Source organism: Coccinella septempunctata, chromosome 2, assembly GCF_907165205.1.
Source record: "Coccinella septempunctata chromosome 2, icCocSept1.1, whole genome shotgun sequence".
Lineage (NCBI taxonomy): Eukaryota > Metazoa > Arthropoda > Insecta > Coleoptera > Coccinellidae > Coccinella > Coccinella septempunctata.
The window spans coordinates 41,141,743-41,163,439 of record NC_058190.1 but is presented as its reverse complement, the minus strand read 5'-3'; the positions used below and the strand labels follow the sequence as shown (position 1 = coordinate 41,163,439).

The window sequence follows — 21,697 nt, the reverse complement described above, 5'->3', positions numbered from 1 at the left end:
CACAGATTTAGCTAGTTATTCTGAAAGTAATTTTGTTTCTCTATGACACAGCCCATTATGAAATCTTAAAATGGCTATATCTTTTTATCAGGGCTGAATCAGCAAAAATGGTATAGGAAAAGAGTGTTTCTTTTGACCTCAAGAATCAACAGTTAAAATATTTGTATGAGTCAAAGACTAACCCTACAGGGTTAGTCTTATACATAAAAACAAATGATACTGTTGCAGGGACAATCTAGAAAATCGTTCAGACATTCCCGATGATTTCTGAGCGTCCGTGAGTGCTAAGAAAAAATGTTCATTAAGTGACACTCTTCATTAGACCTCTAACTCCATAATCTTCGGTGGAGTTTTCCCTTGTATGGTTTGTAGGCCTGTTTGAGGCTGCAGCCGGGCAACAAAATGAATTTACTAGTCTTGTACGACCGGATGGGGCGACTGTTAGGAACAAGAAAGATTAATAGCCATTAATAACACTCAACTTGTGAAAAGCCCGAAACTTTGCCGAACTCGAAAGTAATTTTGATGGGCACAACAGATGGCGGGTTACCCGCGTTATACGTGTTACACAAAAGGCTAACCGGCTATTGCTTCATACGGCTTATGGTTTGTTTTTCACCGGGATAAATGTCACAATTTGTTTGCATTTGGAATCTAGAATCTTCGTAACCTTTGTGGATAACCGGACATTTGGTTACTGCTGTATGAAAAGGGTAATTCGTCAAAGAGAGGGGATTTCACGTTCGTATTAATATTTACAACCTTGGTTTGGGGTTGCACAGGGGGAAACGAGTGAAATGGGGTATTAAATGTGGATTGAATAGAGTATATTCAATGGTTCATGTGTTCCCTGGAATTCCCTCAAGAGAATGTAATTGATATTCACGAAATATCATCAATCTTCAATTAATTCCCTAGAACAGGAAAATAGGAAATTTTTTCGATAACAGAGCAAGATTTGGAGGTACCGTAAGACACTTTTCCTTAGTAATGGATGCAAATACTTATTCGGAATCGGCTCGGTTTGAAAGATACAGGCTGTTGAAAAACATAAAAATTGTGATTTTAATTCTTTTTCACAAACGGTTTTATCGAATGAAATGAATTTCGGAATATTGTTTTTCATATATTTGATTCATTTTGACCTCAGAAAGCTACTTTTAAAATATTTGTAGGAGTCGAAGACTCACCCTGTATAACTACGAGGATGTGTTGATATCTAGTTAGCCTAGACAGTTCCATGCATAAAAAAATATTGCGTTACCATAGCAACGAACAAAAACTCATTAGAAGTGTAAGTGTGAAGTTTGAGGTGAAAAAAGTGAACTAGAGTTACGCAATAAATCAAAAGAAAGAAGATGTCCACCGAAATAGTGGAAATCGAAAAATTGGAGTATCGAGCCATCATCAAGTATCTCTATTTAAAAGGGTAAAGAGGTTAGCACATTTACGAAGATAGGTATGCTTAATACCCTTGGTGATCAATGCCCTTCGTATGCGACCGTGAAAAATTGGACTGCAAGCTTCAAAACAGGTAAATTTTCCATTGAAAATGATGACCGATCGGGAAGGCCAGTTTTTATGTCAGTCCCCGAAAATATCGATGCAGTTCATGATATGTTTTTATCAGACCGTCGAATTCAGCTAAAACGGAAATCTGAAGCACTGAATATTTCATACAAACGCGTTTTTCATATGGTTCACGTCAATTTGGACATGAGAAAAATTGCTGCAAAATGGATCCCCAAATGTTTGAATGTTGACCAAAAGCGTGCAAAGGTAGAAGCATCGCGTTCGATCTGTGCTCGATTTGAAAACGATGTATATTCTTTAAACCGAATTATTATTATGGATGAGACTTGGGTACATTTCTACGATCCAGAAACAAAGCAACAATCGATAGAATGGCGACACTCAGAATCTTCAAGAACTAAGAAGTTTCGTCTCAAAAAATTTACTGAAAAAATTCTTGCTTCGGTTTTTTGGGATTGCTATGGAGTAATCATGATAATTTTTTTGGATACGGTTAGAACAATAACCGGAGATTACAGTTCGACATTACTGACCACTCTACAGAAAAAAATTAAAGAGAAAAGACGCAGAAAGCTATCCAAAGGTTTTTGATCTTGCCATGCAAAAAATTCGTTATTTAGGATTGGAATTACTAGAACACCCCCCTTATTCACCAGATTTGGCTCTATCCGACTATCATCTTTTTCCACAACTGAATGTAGGTAATATATATATATATTCTTTTGAAAAAGAGTGTTACAAACTTTTACAATCTGAAAAACAATGAAGCGGGTGTAAAGAAATAGCAACAAGAGACAGATCCTAAAAACCTGTTCCTCGTTCCAGATCTCAGTGTAAGCAGAGGAAAAATGTCAACGGGGTACCATACATATCTTCGTATGGTACATGAAAAAACAGAGATAAAAACCTCAGAAAAACTCTCTGTTTGCCCGTATAAGTGTAATGATGATGTATTTGTGTAAAGAATAAGCTGAAATTATTATATTGAAGGATATCTTCTTCATATGACAAAATCCAAAAACTTCCTCCCATTCTTTCTACTATGATGGTTGACGAAGAATAATCTGAAAACAAAAAAGAAAGAAAAAAGGAGAGGGGTATTGAATTTTATATTACTCATTAAATAATTTTGAAATTTGTAACCCATCTCAAAAAAGAATCGGTCACCGAATGAATACCTTCGAAACCACCCTGAAAATGATATATTCTACAACTCTTCACCAAGTGGTCTATAGTAGGTAATAAAAGCTGTGGACGTCTGGTTTGCAGAGCAAGAAGAAACATTTCTAGAGACGTTGCAGGTTCGCTGTAAAAAATGTATCCAATTAAGAGGACAATATGTTGAGTGATAAAATATTTTGACATTAATATTTTGTTTGGTTCTATAGTAGACTAAGAATTTTTCAATACATCCTCGTAATTTACAATGAATTATTTCATTCATTGCAGAAAACAATAGTAGGTACCAATGATGCAGTAGCGTTATGCTAGTTTCTTGGAACACTCGTTATATTTGAAGTTGTGCCTCGTCAGGTAGTCCCGGCGGATAGCCTCCTTGTCAACTTTTGCTCCGAATTAGTCGCGGAGTCAAGTTTGCCAAAGTTAATTAGGTAGTGAAGAAGAAACGCGCCGGAATCGAAGTTCGTTACTTGGTATCCGTGGACAAAATTAGCTCAATTTCTGTCGTTGCATCGCCCTTCCTGGGGACCCGAACTTCGGCTTTGAATCAGCCGAAACGGTCAGATAAAATTCAAGTAGTCGCCTTTATGTTCGGCAGAACTAACGTTTCCGCTCCACTGATTCAGAAATTGGTGAAATGTGACCTGAAAAATGCATCCAATCGGTTTATGGCCGCGGTCAGCGGAGCTAACGAGAAACTGAAGGGGAAATTTCGAGATTTATACGTTTCGGCCAACTCATCGTTATGTCGTTATCCCGCCGATTTTCTTCTTATACGCGATTTCAAGTCGACGAATGGATGTAATGAGAGGCTGGAGAATGGTAGGCAGCGTTCGTGGAAAATGTTCCACCATGAGGAAAAATGAGATCCAGGGTTTCTTATTACATACATACGGAATAATCAAAACCACTTACGAAGGGCTGCCATCGAAAAAATATCAAAAATATCTTCTGAATCATTGTAAAGCAAGTTTTTATCAAGTTTCTTCGATATGCATATAAAGGGTGATTCATAACATCATAGCTATTGGGACATAGGCTAAGGGCAGATTGTTTGGACCAAAATATGGCGATAGGACCAAATATACCTCAATAAAATATTGCTGTGGAAAAAGATAGAGGGCGTTGAAGTTGAATTTTTCATAAGGGGACAGAATAATATTTTCTTCGAAGTTCGAAAGTCTTTTATTGAAAGAATTAGAAAAAGGATAGAAGTCGTAGGAGGCCACACAGAACATTTAATTTAAGTTTATTCTTTTTATGTTACATTGTTTTAAATTATGCTTTATCGTCGAAATAAATGAATAAAATAAATAAATCGTTACTTCAAATCCCCTTTCTATGCTCTGAACTGTTCAATTGTATTTTTCTTAAAAACGAATGAAAAAATATACAGTGAAATTATTAGCAAAAAAACGAAAAAAAAAAATTCAACTTTAACGCCCTCTATCTTTTTCCACAGCAATATTTTATTTAGGTATATTTGGTCCTATCGCCATATTTTGGTCCAAACAATCTGCCCTCAGCCTATGTCCCAATAGTTATGGATCACCCTGTATTACTGATTATCTCTTCAGTCCATATTTCGTGTGGTAATACAAGGTCATTTCAAATATGAGGCTTTTTTTAACAGAAGGAAGAACTCATCAAACTAAGTCGTTTAACCAAAAATTGTCTGTCTGTATAAAATATCCAAGATGGCTGAGATACAGGCCCTAGAAGTTCGACAAAATTTCATTGAATTTCAAGTACAGTACTGTGGAAGGTTACTCCGGCTTCGCAAAAACGAAATAAATCATAAACATATGGCTGGACAGTACCAAGTTCATCGGATTAGATGCATCAGGTCGCTTTTGGGAGAATCATAATTGTTGTATCGTGCAATTTAGGATGAAAAAATTGTAGAAAATTGAGGCGGTTTCTTGAAAGTGCTTATGTTAGTTATGTTGAAAAAGTGCTATGATGTTTCCCCATTTCATCCCATTTTTACGACGATTCTTGGAATGTTCGATGAAGAAGATTGTGATGCCCATTGTGAAAAAATTCGTGAATAATTAAGACGAATTTTATTGGTGAAATTTTGAAGTATTATTCTATTTTTTACACTTGTGTCCTAAGTCTCTTCTGTCAGTTGGTATCGAAACGAGCCATTTCATAAAATCGTGTAAGTTACTGAAAAAAATGAGAACAATTTGACAATCCTAAGTTGCCATTTTCATTACCACATAAATATCAAACGAGCCAATATCTTAAACGAAACCACATGATCAAATCAGGAGATAAGTTTTTTCCCACTGCTTTGCGATAATTGAGCTAACAAACCGTCTAGGGTCGTATGAGGATCTATTTCAGTAATCATTTTAAATTTATTTTTCAACTTTGTCATTTTGGAAGTTTTCTATAGGTGATTTTTGCTGAAACGCTTCATTCTGACCAGTTCTACCTTCTGTTGAAAAAAAAAGCCTCACCTTCAAATACACCCTGTATAATATTCCTCCAAGAACCAGAAGTGGTAGATCACGTGCTAAAAGGCCAGTAGTAAACATCAGCTAGGAGACAGCACCTCAGCAATGGCAACTCAACGTCTTAAAAACGTTAAAGATGCCGAAGGTACTTCAATTTCTCTACATGAAGTCAATCTAATATCGAGAGAGTATACATGAAAACTGTCTAGTCCAGATATGGTCGTTTTTCCTATATTGAACGAATATAAGGGTGGACAGGTCCACTGTTCAAGTCTACTTTTTTTGAGAAGAGTTTCGTTTTGTTTCGATGGCATAATGATCTATACGTATTTTCAAGGGCCATGAGCTCTCAGACATAGATAGATATATGTCGATGAAGTTATCAATGGAGTTATCCCATGCACAATTTTACGCACCTATTGGCGAAACGAATATCCCGTCAGGTGATTACTACTAGAAAGATCTTGAGTACTCTGGCATTACCGCCAAAATCCAATGACTTAAATCAAATTGAGCCGAAAATCGCTTTAACAGTTTTTCGTAAAACTTTCGCTAAAAATTGATCAGGATTTATTCGATCGCTTGGTATAAAGCAGGCCGAGTAAATGTTTAGTAGCTCTTATTGATGCATCCATACTTATACTTTATATTAGGTTCAGTGAATTTTTTCAATTTTCGAAATTTTATTTTTTCGTGAAATTTTATGCTTTCCCGTTAGTTGAAAAACTTTACATTTTTAAATTTCAAAAGGAGATGAGATTTTTAAGCAGAGAAAACACAAATTAAATCAATATCCTCTGCTTTTCACCAGCAGCTTATTATGAAAAATTCAGTTCTTGGAATAATGGGGAAAAATCAACAACAAATATTTTTATTTTCAATGTTTATTTTTACTGATTTTCGAAACTAAGCTTCAGACGCAGCACTTTGTGAACAGGAAAAGGTAATCCACCACCCAAAAATACAAATGAATTATTATATGGTACACACCTTGTCTGAACTCCAAGGAGATGCTCACTTTTGTTGGAGCATCTTTCAGACGAAAAAACTTGTAAATGAAAAATATGTTGAAATGAATCTAGAAGGAAAAAATCCGGGATGTGATGTGATTCTGGTAGACAAGCTACCATCGAAGTACTTAGCTCTCATCTCTGCGATTTAAAGATGATATGGTAGGGCCAAAGAAAACTCAATATATGCCAGAATAACTTGGTTTAAGATTAAGTTTTCAAAAGTAACAAAATTCAAACGTAATTTTATGGACTAATACTACGTAAACGTGGTACGCATATGATTGCCGTATAGAAAAAGATCGAGAAAGGCTTCGCTCCTATGCCCCTAACACTTATTGATGGAATACAATGAAATCTGAACCGTTTCCGACAAGCGAAACGTCTGCTCGAATGGAATGAAGTATCGGGGTCGATGCCGAGGAAGGAAGATTGATAGAGAAGTAAATATTACCATTTTTCAAGATCTCCAGGGCGGACTATCGGCGTTCCACTCGGATTCTTTTTAAATGTTATTTCGCGGTTCCAGAGCTCTGATTAAGGCCCGAGAATTATGGTAGGGATCGAGAAGGCGAGGAGAGCTATGTAGGGGATGAAACTCGTGTGTTTCTCGAAGGAGGGGGAGAAGGGTTTAATGGATATCTCCTGGAGTTCCGGGGATCGAAAATCAACAGCAATTTTTCATGAATTCTGTTGATTCTTCACTGTTCTTCGGAATATTGTGTTCATCGATGTGATTGAAGGGATGATTGGAACCTCAGGATAATCGAACCCTTTTTGGGTTGATGGAGGCTAGAACGGGTTTCTGGCTGCAATTATCACTCGGTTGAAACTGAGTGGACATAATACTTATCGAAAAATTTCTTTGTAGAAATCCATCTTCATCTATGCAATATGCAAGTGAAATTGATCCGAACAAAAATGCTGCGCATTAAAAGTCAATATTCATTTCCGACACCATCGAAATATTAATAATTTTGCGCTATTCACACTTTACATTGTGTTACATGAACATTGCGAACAAATTCAGGATATTAATCTCTGAGTTATTTGGAGTCGGAAAGGTCCTGTACATAGACCTTCGTCTTCGTTTACGAGATACGGTGTTTTTTAAATAAATAACGAATTCCTCGGCAATCATGAGGAGAAGACTAGACTATTGTATCCTAGCTTGTGGAAGCTATTTTGAACTCCTTCATCTTGAAAACGAAGCATTTCAGGATAAACGCCCAGTCTTCAAATATCTCTCGGAACAATATCCTGAAATTGTTCATAATATTTATGAAATAACCTGTAGTTTGTATTCAGAAAGCTTGAATTGCTGCAAAGTTGTACATGTAGAACTACTTTAATAAATACTGCTTGTAAAAGACTTGAACTGAAATTGCTAATCAGTATCATTGTATTAGCATTTCCTAACACAATATTTATTGCTTCACCCTTCAATTTTATAACCTCAAAATAAGTAGAGGTCAGATGGTGGTTGGCTACTGGATTTCCGACTCAAAGGACATTATTGAGGTACTTCTACAAGTTTCCAAGAAAAAGAGACTTCACCCAACTGAAGATGACACTGTGATGGCGAAACACGTGTCGTCAGGTTTTGAGGGATGGTATACACTTGTATACAGGGTTAGCCTTTGACTCGTACAAATATTTTTACAGTAGATTCTTGAGGTCGAAAGAAACACTTTTTTTCCTATACCATTTTTTTCGATTCAGCCCTGATAAAAAGATATAGCCATTTGAAAATATCATAATGAGCTGTGGCACACTTGAAAAAACAAAATTACATTCAGAATAACTAGTTAAATCTATGGAACTACACATTTGTGGATCTTAAACAGAGTAGTATTCAGCCGAAGTACCCAATTTTTCAAATTTGACAGATACTTTTTTATTTATGTATCAAATTACTCGGAACTGGCGCATTATACGGAAAATATGAAGTATACTTTCATTTAAAAAAACGTTAGAATATTCATCAAATAGCATTCAACAGCTGGGTTCTTTGAATTTTTAGTATTTTTATGGTACATAATGGTCATAATGAGAAAACTGGAAGACGTGGGTGATATCTTGTGTTTGAAAAAGATTCATCAAATAAATGAAAGACTATATTCTGAAATTCATTCCATTCTATAAAACCGTTTGTGAGATAGAACCGAAATTAACATTTTCTTATGGTTTTTCAACAGCCTGTATCTTTTAAACCGAGCACATTCGGAAAAAATGGTAAAAGGAAAAAGTGTTTCTTTGGACCTCAAGAATCTACTGTAAAAATATATGTTCTAAGACTCACCCTATAGAAGTCGAAAAATACAGTTTAGCTAAGATGCAAACAAACGAATGACTTTTACTGAGATACTTGTTCAATATTCTGAAAATTCAGTGCATTCAAATTTGATAATCGATTTTACCTACGTAATATTATTTTTTTACAAATGTAGATCGGAATATGAGGTAAAATAATGATGCAAACAACCGTATCGATTTTACTCCCATGAGCAATATTTTCGTTCTTATTCCTTCTCTATTTCCACTGCGTATGTTTTTTCTCGAACAAGTCCCGGCGTAAGCAATATCATTTGGAGTCATCGACTTTTATTTACATTCGAAATAGTCCCATCGAAAAAGAAGTTAAATAGAAACATCGCCTCAGTTTCAGCAATTGTTCTTATATTCACAAACATCTATCGGAGATCGTTCGATTGGGAATGGAATTGAGGCGGAAACGGTTCAAATATTTAGCTTGAACCTTCGATCAAGATCCTCTCATGAAATTGTAACTTCTAATTGGGTCCGTGGGGCATTTTCCAGAAAATACTTCTGATTACGAGTGAACAAATGCAAACAAACAACTCGGTGAAAGTTTGAAGGGTTCGGGGAAATTTTCACGTTTCTTTACAGATGGGGAGGCCTCGGGCTGATTTTCGGAAATATTCATATCGAATTGTTTGATATAGACAGAATACTGATGGATATCGGAAAACTCAGACTGGCTGAAGTTCGAACGGAGGGTAGACACGATAATTTTTTATCGAAGGGGTTCGTTTCAGCTTCTGGAGTTTCCATATTTTTCAAATATTGGACCATGGATCAATAAATCGGGATATCTGCGTGTAGGAGGAACCTACAAATGTCGTTACCAGCAATTTTACAAATAAATCGTTAGGCCACGTCTTCGACTGAGTTTTTTCTTATTCTAGGTATGGAGATGATGTCAGATCGAAGGAAAAGTGATTAAAATATTCTTTACTAATTTAAATATGAATATATACTCATAAAAGACTCGAATTTGCAGACTGTTTTGATGGGCATGGCGTCATGCTTATACTGAGAACTGCTTTCCATCAGAGCTGTTCACCGCTACATCTTCTATAGTTCTGATGAACTCTAGACAGTATCTGCGATACTGACATTCATGCTCTTACATGTTTTTCGTCCAAAGCATTTTTTGATGTGGCTTTAGCAATGGCATTCTGTAACACCAGGTGATGAGTTTCTTCCTACTCCTCAAAGATGCTGCATTTTCTGGCGGCCATTTTTCCTAAGGTGCATCCTGAGGCCCTACAAGGAAGCTAGTGATTTAGTGTAGCATAATTTCACAACGATTCAGATACCCTTTTAAATCTCGAAGTATTTTCACATTGCTCCAATGATTTCCTTTTGGTTTCTTTCTTCTTTTTAATTTATCTCTTGTACATGCATTTTTCTTTACTACTTACTACAGAGACAATCCGAGCCGATAAAAGAAGTTCACTCCCCTTTTCTGGCAAGTTTATAAGCCTCCTCTTTTTTTCCATTCTCGACTGACTAGAAATATAGGTTATTCTTACTTGTTTCTTTGTGTTTTCTTCAGCACTGGCAGTGCAGGGAAGTCCAGAAGAAATTACTTATTTTTAGGTCTGATAGCTTGATGTAGATGAATATTTTCAAAGTCTTTATCTCAAAGAACCTGGTCCTACCTCAACAATTACATCGCATCAGCGAGGCTACCCAGTGATGTTATGATCAGAAAAGTAAGCATTTAGAAAAACACGATGCTATGTGGGAGGAAAGAATAGGAAAGGGAATAAAGCACCTAAAACCTAAAGGAGGATACCATGAAATGGTACACAGATGGTTTAACAACCATGACAGGAGCTCGCACCAAGTGTGCAGTGTCCTTAAGCTCCTGCTCGAGTGTCTTTCGGGCATAAATACTCGCAAACGAAAGATTTGTTGACATAAACCTCGAAAGGAACTATCAAGGATGTGACATAGTGATTCATTCTGATAGTCAAGCCGCTATCGAAGCTTTGAATTCTTATGTTATAGACTCAAATCTGATATGGGTGAGGAACAAAAACTACCCGAAATAGGCAAGAACAACAAGGTCTCCCTAATCTGGGTTCCTGGTCACTCAGGAATCGAAGGAAACGAAAAGTCAAACATCTCACTTGAGTCGGTGCTTAAGGAAATGTGACTGACGTCCTCGAATGATCTCGATATAGGTTTTCGGATATTTTGAGTGGGGTCGGACCCTGACTGAATGTGTGAACTATCAGAAATTTCTCTTGTGCTTCCAAAAATCGTGTCATCGAAGTAAAATATGGAATCCATGGAAGACGTGGACACCTACTACGATGAAAAAGATAAATTCGACGAACAAGACTGTGATGTGACATGACCGTTCGTTCGTGATCGAAAAATCTACTTCGTTACATCCCACCCCACCGATAAAAAAATTCGAGCAAAAATAAAAATAATAATTTTTCTTTTTGTTTTGTTATCTCAAGTTTACCTCAAGTCCATTACTCAAGACATTCATTAATTGAGTTTCAAGACTGGCTTCTTGAGATAGTATCAAACTGAGAATTACTTGATATGAGTTTATTAATAAGCCGTAATCTCGAGATGCTGTTATTGCCTGAGAAGGTATCAATTGAGATAGGTCTTGAGACCCGTTTTGAGATCTTAGTCGCCTTGAAGCCCTCCCAGATACTCCACTATCATGGAGCATGCTATAGATCGTAGATGATACAGTGATGACAAGAGCCCTGATGGGGTGCTCAATGGACTGGTCGTAGTGAAATGTAATCATGTATTCATCTGATGCCCACTTTTCACAAAACCTAAAACTGAGGAGGTTTCACCCGTCAGATAGAACTACCCCATCGAATCATTTCGGGTTTGTAGATTTAACATCACGGAATATCCTCTCTTTCGACCCCGAAACGAACCGATTCTCGCAGCGAATCTGCGAGCGCATTCACCCGGAAAGATTGAAATTAAGGAAAAGCAATTAGTACCCCAGCCCTTCCCGACTCTACAATCAACATCCTTCAACTTTATTCCTTCATTTCCACCAACAGAAAGTATTTCCGTTCTGGGGCAAAAACACCCGTCCGTCGCAATTGAAAATTGTCTGTCGTTTCAGGGACACATAGTCCAGTTCAACTCCACTTCCGGCGTGTTTCCCATGGACGATGTGCTCATAATGAAGCACGTGGACCGGAAATCCGCCGGCCAGTACGCCTGCTCGGCGGCCAACACCGAGGGAGAGACGTACAGCGCCACCTTCGATCTGCAGATTCAGTGTGAGTAGATTTTTTCTCATTTCGAATAGTAATATGCGGAAAGAACCAGAAAAGCATTGAAAGCAAGTTTGGATATGAAACCTTCACCTCAACCAGACGAGTGAAATGGAATTATATCATATCCAAAACTACAAAGATGAGAAATTTCTTGAGGATTTGCTGAATTTAAGTGTCAAAAAGGAAGTAAATTACCGACTTATAGTTGGGAAGCCCAAGAGGGGAATTCGGAGTTTACTCGAGAGTATCAGATTAATATAAAGGGAAATAACTTGAAGCTTGTAGAGTACCTCTATCAAAAATTAGACCTGTATATGGGAATTTTGTAGGACAGCCTGTCAGAATAGAAAAAAAAGGTTATTTTACATACTAGAGCATGTCAGATTAAAATATATGTGGTTAATTATATGGTAAAAAGTATATATTTTCTAAATCTGACAATTTGAGCGTGACGACAATGTGTGGAAGGGCGCTTAACTTGCAAAAAAAGTCACGTGTACATTTTCGAGCGCGGTGTTTTTTTTTTTTTATTTTGAAGCTAATGATTCAAGAATAAGGGGAAAAATATAACCCGACAGTTTCAGCAAGCCGAAACAATAAGAATTGGCCATAAAGGTCACAAAGAATCAGTTTTTTTCAATTATTTCCTCTCCTGGGCTTCAAATTGTTTTTGCGGTTATTATAAAAATTGTAAAGCATAACATTTTCTACAAATTTTTTCCGAAGTAACTTTTTCTACCTTCAAACGTTTTTGAGATATATGGCGATGAATGTACATTAGACTGGGTTTCTACATTGACCTTGGATTTTCGCATGTGAGGCTAAGCTCCTCGCCCTTATCGCCCTCTAACTCGAGAACCTATGAGAAATTACTTCAGACAAGAGTTGTATAGAATTTTATTATCTACAACTTTCATGATGAATACAGAAACGATTAGAGGTACATGATGGGAGATTTTTTGTAAAAAATGCCTTGTTATCCTTTTCAAACTTTTCATATTAAGAAAATCCCCACTGATTAGTGTCAGAATGATTCATCAACATGCATATATCATAGAACCTTTTTTCTTTTTACCATCTGATCTTCAAAATCCAATAGGTCTCCACGACGCTTGAGTAAATCCCGATTTAGCATTGTCGGCTCCCCAACTATCAGTTTAGGCATGAAATCAATATTTCGTGAATATCGGTATACTTTCTGAAGACGATCTTGACGAATGTTTGACAAAACATTGAATGGAATGATCCAAACTCGAATGGCCCAATAAATAACAAGTGTATAACAAGTATACCCAAAATTATTTGAATATGAATATTTCACCGGATGTTCCTTTTGGTTGTTGCTCAGTATAGTTCACCAAGTTATATCAATATCAATAAAATGAAATTGTGCTCCTCAAAAACAAAACCAGGCTACTGCATATTCAACGGTGCAGTACAATAAACCTCACATCTGGTTATAATTATTTAGTAATAACATGGTTTTCCATAGGAGAAGTCTTCATGATACCTATACTATTCAAAGGCATAAGTACATACTTATTGAACAGAGATTTTTAGTTGGACTTTTGAAATATACGGGGTTGTACAACATTGCATGATAAAAATCTTTCAAACAATTAAACTGCTCGAGAAGTAGATGCTCGAAGAATTATTTAATCTAAAACGTCCCTTCTCTCTTTCCATTCGCAATCAAGGAATTGTTCCTGAATTCCTGCAGAATCATAAATAAGTGGGATTTATAGCGACATGCACTTCGTGACTTCACTTCCCCCCAGGTCCGCTGCAGATGATGGCATCTTGTCACACACCTTATTTTCCCCTCGTTCATCATCTGTATATTCCGGATGAGTATATGTTGCTGTTAAAATATGATACCGGATTCGGAGCATTATTCTTTTTTTGCCGGAAAAACATCCCTATTTTTCCGCAATCTTCTGAGTAGGTACGATGGTGAGTGACAAGTAGGGATCTCTCCCTAGTTTTATCCTCTTATTACTGTGTTCATGGCGTCCAACTTTCTGTACTCCGTATGAAAAGATTGGGGAAATTGTGAATTAGCGAATTGGAGCATTACAAAAAGTGATCTCACTGGCGAGTTGTGATATGAAAATGATATTTTTAGTTCTATCTCACGAACCGTTTCATCGAATGAAATGAATTTCGGAATATAGTTTTTCATTTATTTGATGAATCTTTTTCGAACACAAGATATCACCCACGAATTCCAGTATTCTCATTATGACCATTACGTAACTTAAAAATACAAAAAATTCAAAGAACCCAACTCTTGAAACTAAGTTGTATACTATCTAATGAATATTTGAAAGTTTTGTAAAATGAAAGTATACTTCATATTTTCTCATATAATGCGCTGTTTTGGAGTAATTTGCTGTTCAAAAATTAAAAAGTATCTGTGAAATTTGAAAAATTTTTACTTTGGCTGAATACAACTCTGTTTAAGATCCACAAATGTGTAGTGCCGTAGATTTAGCTAGTTATTCTGAAGGTAATTTTGTTTTTTCAAGTGTGGCACAGCTCATTATGATATTCCAAAATGGCAAAAACTTTTATCAGGGCTGAATCGACAAAAATTGTATAGGAAAAAAGTGTTTCTTTTGACCTCAAGAATCAATTGTAAAAATATTTCTACGAGTCAAAGACTCACCCTGTATACTATACCTATTGGAGTTAACTTTAAAATTCAACAACTATACGCATATTCGTTATGCAAATAACGAATGAGCTCTTTGAGCTCTTTGGTGCAGTCACTTTCTAACCACGTTAGAACTACTGGAGTATCAGGCTCTCCCTGAGGAACAAATGAAATTTGTCGAAAACCCACGTCATATTATTCAATGATTCACGGTTTTCGCCACATAATAGGGTCCGGCATTGCCAATTTATCCCATAAATCTCCAAGTTCTGAATATTAGAGTTATTCCTTTGAGAATACAATATGATCTTCGGTGATAAAAGATTATATTGCTCGCAGCTGAATACTGCGAGCTTTGTTCCTGCTCGAACATTTCGTACTTTACCACAGGAGATCCGGGAAGGAAGAATGAAATCCGATGAATGGGATTTTGAGGAAAAAATTAATGAGTTGAGGAATTCCCCGCAAGCCCCAAATATTATTCTTCGAGCATCTTGAATTATTCAATAATTCTTCTTGCTGCTTTGTTTGATGATTCCCTTGGGGGGCTCATTATAAAGTTCGAATCACGCTAGGAGAAACAGTAAATATTTGAAAAGGGATGCAGCGATGTATGCGCACGAAAAATTCAACAAAGTTTTCAAAACGTCTTTCGGTTTTGATTGCATCAGGATATTTCTTAAAGAACAAATTTCATTATTATGCCTATCTGAATACAAAAATCCATAGACACGCCAATCTGACTCAACAGAGCTTCGTTAATCTGAAACAACTTTCTTTGTTTCAATGAGAATCACCTGGAAAAACAGCAAAATTTGGGCCCTCAGAATAACTGATTATGGTCGGTGTTCCAATACTAGAAATATTCAAATTAACGTGGTAATGGACAAAGATTTATTTTGGAACCAAATGAAATCATACTCAGAAAACATCCACACAAATTCATAGCTGAAATTCACTCCAGTGAGCACAGAGGGCGCCATATAACAAGTCTATTGAGCACGTCCCATGTTGTTGCGCTGTTTTAGGTATCTTTGGATGGTATTATATCGAACTTCAGCTCAGTACCAAGAAAATTTACATCCAGGAATGATAAACATTTCGATCCCAATTAGAAGAAACCATACTTCAACATTTCAACAACAACCTGTGTCAGTATACCACTCAGTTAATTTCTTCTCTTTGTATTTTTTTCAAAACACTCTGGATTTTTGAAAGTTTATATTTTGTTTGAATTGCCGGATATCCTGAGCTCATTCATTATGATCTGTCTAACGCTATTTGTTCCCAGTTATGATTGACATCGACTGATTTTAGAGATTGATGCAGTATATTCTTAAATCGCTCATACTGGCCTCTTGGTTTCCGAGCACCCTCTGTGAATTCGCCATACAGTGCTATTTTGGGGAGTCTTGTGTCTTGCATCCTCGAATGTGGCCGCTCCATCTGAGTCGGACTCTCGTGACTTGAGCCTCCAACTCACGCGCTGCAAGACTTCTGGATTCGGAACTTTGTGGAACCATCTGATGTGCATTATCTGTTGCGTTTGTTCAAGCTGTTTAGTATGTCGCTTGTAGGGCGTCCAGCATTCGCTTCCGTAAAGAATCGTTTGGAGGAGCACTGCTTTGCAAACAGCTGTTTTGGTCTTCAGATTGAGGTCGTGATTTTGAAAGCCTCTGTCCTTTAGCGTCCAGAATGCCCGTGATGCCGAATTGATACGGTTGTGTATTTCCGTGTCTAGGTTAGCCCTAGTATTTATGAAGCTTCCCAAGTTTTTGAACTGCTCGAACTGTTCTAGAGTTTCATCCTCCAGGCTGATATCTGTTTGAAGGCTTTCTGGTGGAATTACCAGGATTTTGGTTTTGTCGATTTTGAGTCTAAGGCCTAAAGCTTCGTATATATGTTTATAGGTGTCCAACATTATCTGTAGAACCTTTGAGCTGTGAGCGATAAGTGCGCAGTCGTTTGCATATTGAAGTTCCGTGATAAACTTTGTATGGGTTTTTGCTCTGGGGCCCTTCAGGTTAAATCTGAATCTTATTCCAACAACTCTCTATAAAATATTCAAGATAGCGGAGTTATCATATCTTCAAGTCGAAAGCAGTTTAATTAGAATTCAAGTACGGGACTGGATGCATGAACCGTATGACTGAACCGTCATTGTTTTCAATGGTACGTTGGAGAGTACTCATCTGAATGAATATTTGGACCATCATGGTAGGTGGTAGGTACCATAAAAACAGTGTAGAAAATCTATATATTTTATCAATGATTTTCTCAATTGGAAATTTTGTATGATTGATTTTGGGTGAAGTGCCTCATTTTCACCAGCTCTACCTTCTGATGAAAAAAGACTCAGATTTAAAAACACCCCGTTCAGAAAACTAACAAAAACAGGGCAGTAACTCCATTTTGAATAGGGTGGTCACTTCAACACCTCATTGCTAGTGGCCAAAAGCCTTGATGACAGTGCATCTGGAATCTGCTCTAATATAGAGTATATGGAAATGGGGAGATAAGGAGCACAATAGAAATTCTCCAGATGATACATCTATCTGGGAAGCCTTAGCCAAACGGAATGAAAGCGACTCATTTCTCAAATTCACAACCAGGAAGGTTTTGCTCTATAATTGTTGGGTGTTGAAAGGCATAACTCATTATCAGTTGCTCCCATATGACTTAGCTCCGCAATCAGATTTCTGCTGTCAACTATTTGAGCGTTTGAAGCTAGAGATTGACCAGAGATGGCCAGAATTGGACATACGAGAGGTTTTCTACCAGGACAACGCCAGATCATACACGTCTGTAATGACTCTCCAGAAACTCCAAGGGCTGTATGGCAAGTTTTGATGCATCTACCATATATACCAGACCTGGCAGCAAGCGACTCGCATCTTTTTCTTTCGATGCAAAACTTCCTTGGTGATAAGAAGTTTGCATCAAGAGAATATTGTGAAAATCGAACACAAGAGCTTTTCCAAAGAGGGTACAAAGACTTCCATGAGAAAGTCATTATGAAGTCACCTTCAAACTGGCAATAAACTATAGAACAATCGGTGCATGTTCGACATAAATCGCAGAATAAGATAAAATCTTGAAATTCATAAAAAATAATGAATTTCTTTAGCCCCTATTGTATTTCTGGAAATTCTTAGTGGGTGTTTTGTCTTCTATGTCACCCAGTATAGTCGGAGAAGCCTAGCCTGAGTCAGGTGATGTTATTCGACCGTGAAAACATCCATCACTATATGAACGTCTTATAACAAATTTTTCTCGAGACGAACGGCTTCCATCGACCCTAAAATTCAATATCTTCATCTTCCTCCTCAAACATCCTAATCCGATTCATCCCAATTTTCATTTTCTCAACCTTTATGCTCCCATTGCCGATCGATCCCCGAATCAATCCGTATAATAAGCCCTTCGGAGTGCTCGTAAACATCTGGAATCTGGAGGAATAAGCCCGCTACGGCGGTATTGTCAAAAAGCCACCGTGGCCAGGAAGTAGAACCGATATAAATTCCGACAAGTCGAACGTTAAATGGCGGGCAATGCCTCACATAGTTGGATTACAATAGTTCGATTCGAATGAAATGCTCGAATAACAATAACTCGAGAACGACTTTAATCATGGAGCAGCTGCGGAGGTCCGGATAGCATCGATGTAGACATTTCATTACCCGGCAGGACGTCGTCCTTCCGAATTTGTTCGGGTAATTTCCAAGAAAATCCGACCTCTGATCCGTCGTGGGTCTTAAGGGTGATGTCGTTGACGAGAAGGGGAGGAAGATACGAATGGCCAATTGAATACTGATGCGGTGGATGCTTGGCTTTTACTATACCAGTCGACAATGTATTGATGCTGTAATTGTGCTCGATCATAATATTGGGGAGCGGTGAATTTTTTCATACAGGATGACAATTTGAAAACTTGCCAGTCCAATTATGTCACGATAAGGATGATTTCAGAGAAAATGCCGGAACAGGTCAATTTCTGTTCGTAGGGGGACATATTTTGAACTGAAATCTTTCCAGCCCTAGGTGTAGGAGCTATCACCCCTAAATTCTTAATAGGGAATAGAGGGTGAGCTAAACCTCAATTGGAAGACAATATGTCCCTCTACATAATACTATTGTCTTCCAATTTAGATATAGCTCACCCTCTATTCCCTATTAAGAATTTAGGAGTGACAACCCCTACACCTAAGATTGAGGAGATTTCGGCTTACAATTTTGCTCAAAATATGTCTCCCTCCCTTTAAAAATTAACCTGTTCAAATTGTCCTGTTCCTGTTCAAATTGTCAAATCCTGTAACTACTTGAAGGAATATAAAAATTTGCAAACCATAGTATTCATGTAAATCTCACCCCCTATTACATATTGAGAATTTAGTGGTGATAGCCCCTACACCTAGGGTTGAGGAGATTTCGGCTTACAAATCTGATCAAAATATGTCATCCTCTGAATAAAAACTGACCTGTTCCGGCATTTTCTCTGAAAACATCCTTGTTGCGACATAATTGGCCTGGCAAGTTTTTAAATTGTCACCCTGTATACGGGGTGAGCCTTTGACTCGTACAAATATTTTAACAGTAGATTCTTGAGGTCAAATGTCATTCTTAGTTCTATCTCACAAACGATTCCATCGAATGAATTTCGGAATATAGTGTTTCATTTATTTCATTAATCTTTTTAGAGCAAAAGATATCACCCACGTCTTCCAGTTTTCTCATTATGACCATTACGTACCATAAAAATACCAGAATTCAAAGAACCCAACTCTTGAATGTAAGTTTGACGTTATCTAAAGACTATTTGAACGTTTTGTTAAATAAAAGTGTTCTTCATATTTTCTCTTTTAATGAGCCGTTTTCGAGTAATTTAATGTTAAAATGAAAAATAACTGTGATATTCGGAAAATTGGGTACTTTGGCTGAATGCAACTATATTTAAGATCCACAAGTGTATAATGTCATAGATTCTGTTTCTCCAGGGGGTGGCGTAGCTCATTATGAAGATTTAAAATGGCTATATCTTTTTATCGTAAAAAATGTTATGGGTAAAAAGTGTTTCTTTTGACCTCAAGAATCTACTGTTAAAATATAATAATAAAGTTGTTTTTCTTTCCCCATCCCGAAATAATATCTGAAACGAAAAACCAGGAGGAAACGAGAAAGAAAAAAATTGCTACAACTCTCATCAAACCGATTTAAAAACTTGATAACGACTAAACAAGACTTAAGAACAAATAAATAATCATTCAACACATCACTTGTTCTCCAATTGCCTTGTGAGAAATTTCATCTCTGCGTCCAAATTTTCTACTGATTTTGAATGAACACTTTCGTGGTCAGAAATCCCTTCAGTATCGATATTGATATAAATCTTCTTTTTGACCGAGGAGGTCCCTCGATCATTCGAATTGTAGTTCAAAAACTCACCGATCAGTTTGATGTTCGCACACTTTTGCCCAACGTTAAAATGGTATAAAATACAGTAGCCAAATATCACTTTGACCACGAACAAACATTTTCGTCGAAAGGACAGAGAAAAAAGGTAATTGTATGTTCTAATAAGGGCGCAAAAATTAATATTTTTTTCTGTTCATTCATAACATCATTTTTATGATGATGAGTAAATGAGTTTTTGCGATATTACTCAAATTTTCCGGAGAAAGTTTCTTCAATCATTTTTTGAAGGTATCAACCGCTCTTTCGAAACATATAAAACGTAAATTGATATTTAGAAAAAGTCATTAAATCCAAACTGACGATGAAAAGATACATCGAGATTAAAAACGTTCGAATGAAGTCGCTAATGATGATTCTTCCTCTAAGGAAGAAAACATATTCCTAAAAACTTGTACTTTTTACTTCGAATTGACTTTTCGACGAAGACAAAACTCACAGAGCAGGGCCATTTGCACTCTACAAAATCAGGCAGTTAGTGAATAGTCAGAGTTCCATTCAAATTTCCATGTTTGTCGTGTAAGTCGAAGGGCAATCTTGCTGAATGTCCCTTGACCCTTTGGTCATTTTTATCACTTTCCTCAATTCATTGGAAGTCAGGCATCCCCAGAATTTCTAATTAGTCCCTTTGAACTTGGTGTCTGCACCTGTATTCCAGAGTAAATTGAGAACGCCGTTAGAAAACCAATTAGGGGAAATGCCATTCCAATCAAACGTCAATTTGTAGTTCGATTCCTGTTTTCTTTTCGAACGAACTTTCAATCATAATAATCTAATCGCGAGGGCAAATTGAAGTTCAACGTCCTTCTCGATAATATCGAAGATTCAATACTCACAAAGGTTTAGGAGTAAAGGGGAAATGATCACTTAGGTGCTGAATAATTTTCATCGAGATATTTCTCTAAGCCTAGTTGCACACACACCGATTTTGGACGGCCGATTTTATATCGGTCGTCCAAATTCCAATAGTGAACCACGTGTGGGAACGGGACCTTGCACATACGCCGACCGCTGATCGGTGACGGTAAAATGCCGGTGAGAAACCGTCCAATACCGGCAATACCGGGATGTAGTGGAGTACGTGACTAAGTACACGTTTGTACAAGCACCGATTGTTTACCATTGAACTCAATAAGGAGTTCTTTCTTGAGTTCAATGTTTTTTACCGACCATTTCAGTCGACTGTAATTGGATGATCGTTTGGACGGTAAAAATCCGGTTAGTGTGCTAGCAACTGCTACCGATAAAATATCGGCCGATTTTATTCCGGGCCGTCCAAAATCGGTGTGTGTGCAACTAGGCTAATAGGACGTAGAACTGATGGAATTCAATCATTCTGAGTTTTTCTGGAACATCCGTTAAGAAAGAGTTTTGCATGAAGCTGCAAAATTGTGAAAATCATCATCAGAAAAATTGCTTCAAAATGGATCCCAAAATGTTTAAATATTGAACAAAAGCGTGCAAGGGTAGAAGCATCGCGTTCGATCTGTGCTCGATTTGAAAACGATATAGACTTCTTAAACCGAATTGTTACTATGGATGAGATCGATGAGATGTCGATGGAGTGGCGACACTCTGGTTCTCCAAGAACTAAGAAGTTTCGTGTACAAAAATCTGCTGGAAAAGTTCTTGTTTCAGTTTTTTGGGATTGCCATGGAGTAATCATGATTGATTTTTTGGATAAGGGTAAAACAATAACCTATTCGACATTTCTGACCCGTCTACGAGAAAAAATTAAAGAGAAAAGACACGGGAAGCTATCCAATGGTGTTTTGTTTTTGAGGGACAACGCCCTTGCACACAAAT

The 21,697-nt window shown here is 37.1% G+C and overlaps 1 protein-coding gene across 1 annotated transcript in view; it reads left to right on the top strand.

The window, feature by feature from the left end:
• The window catches only part of LOC123307757 (hemicentin-1), a 197,167-nt gene that overhangs the window by 98,220 nt on the left and 77,250 nt on the right, over positions 1–21,697 (top strand). The window contains exon 9 of the mRNA XM_044890186.1: positions 11,610–11,769. Within this exon, the coding sequence (XP_044746121.1) occupies positions 11,610–11,769 (160 nt within the window). The remainder of the gene's footprint in view (positions 1–11,609; positions 11,770–21,697) is intronic.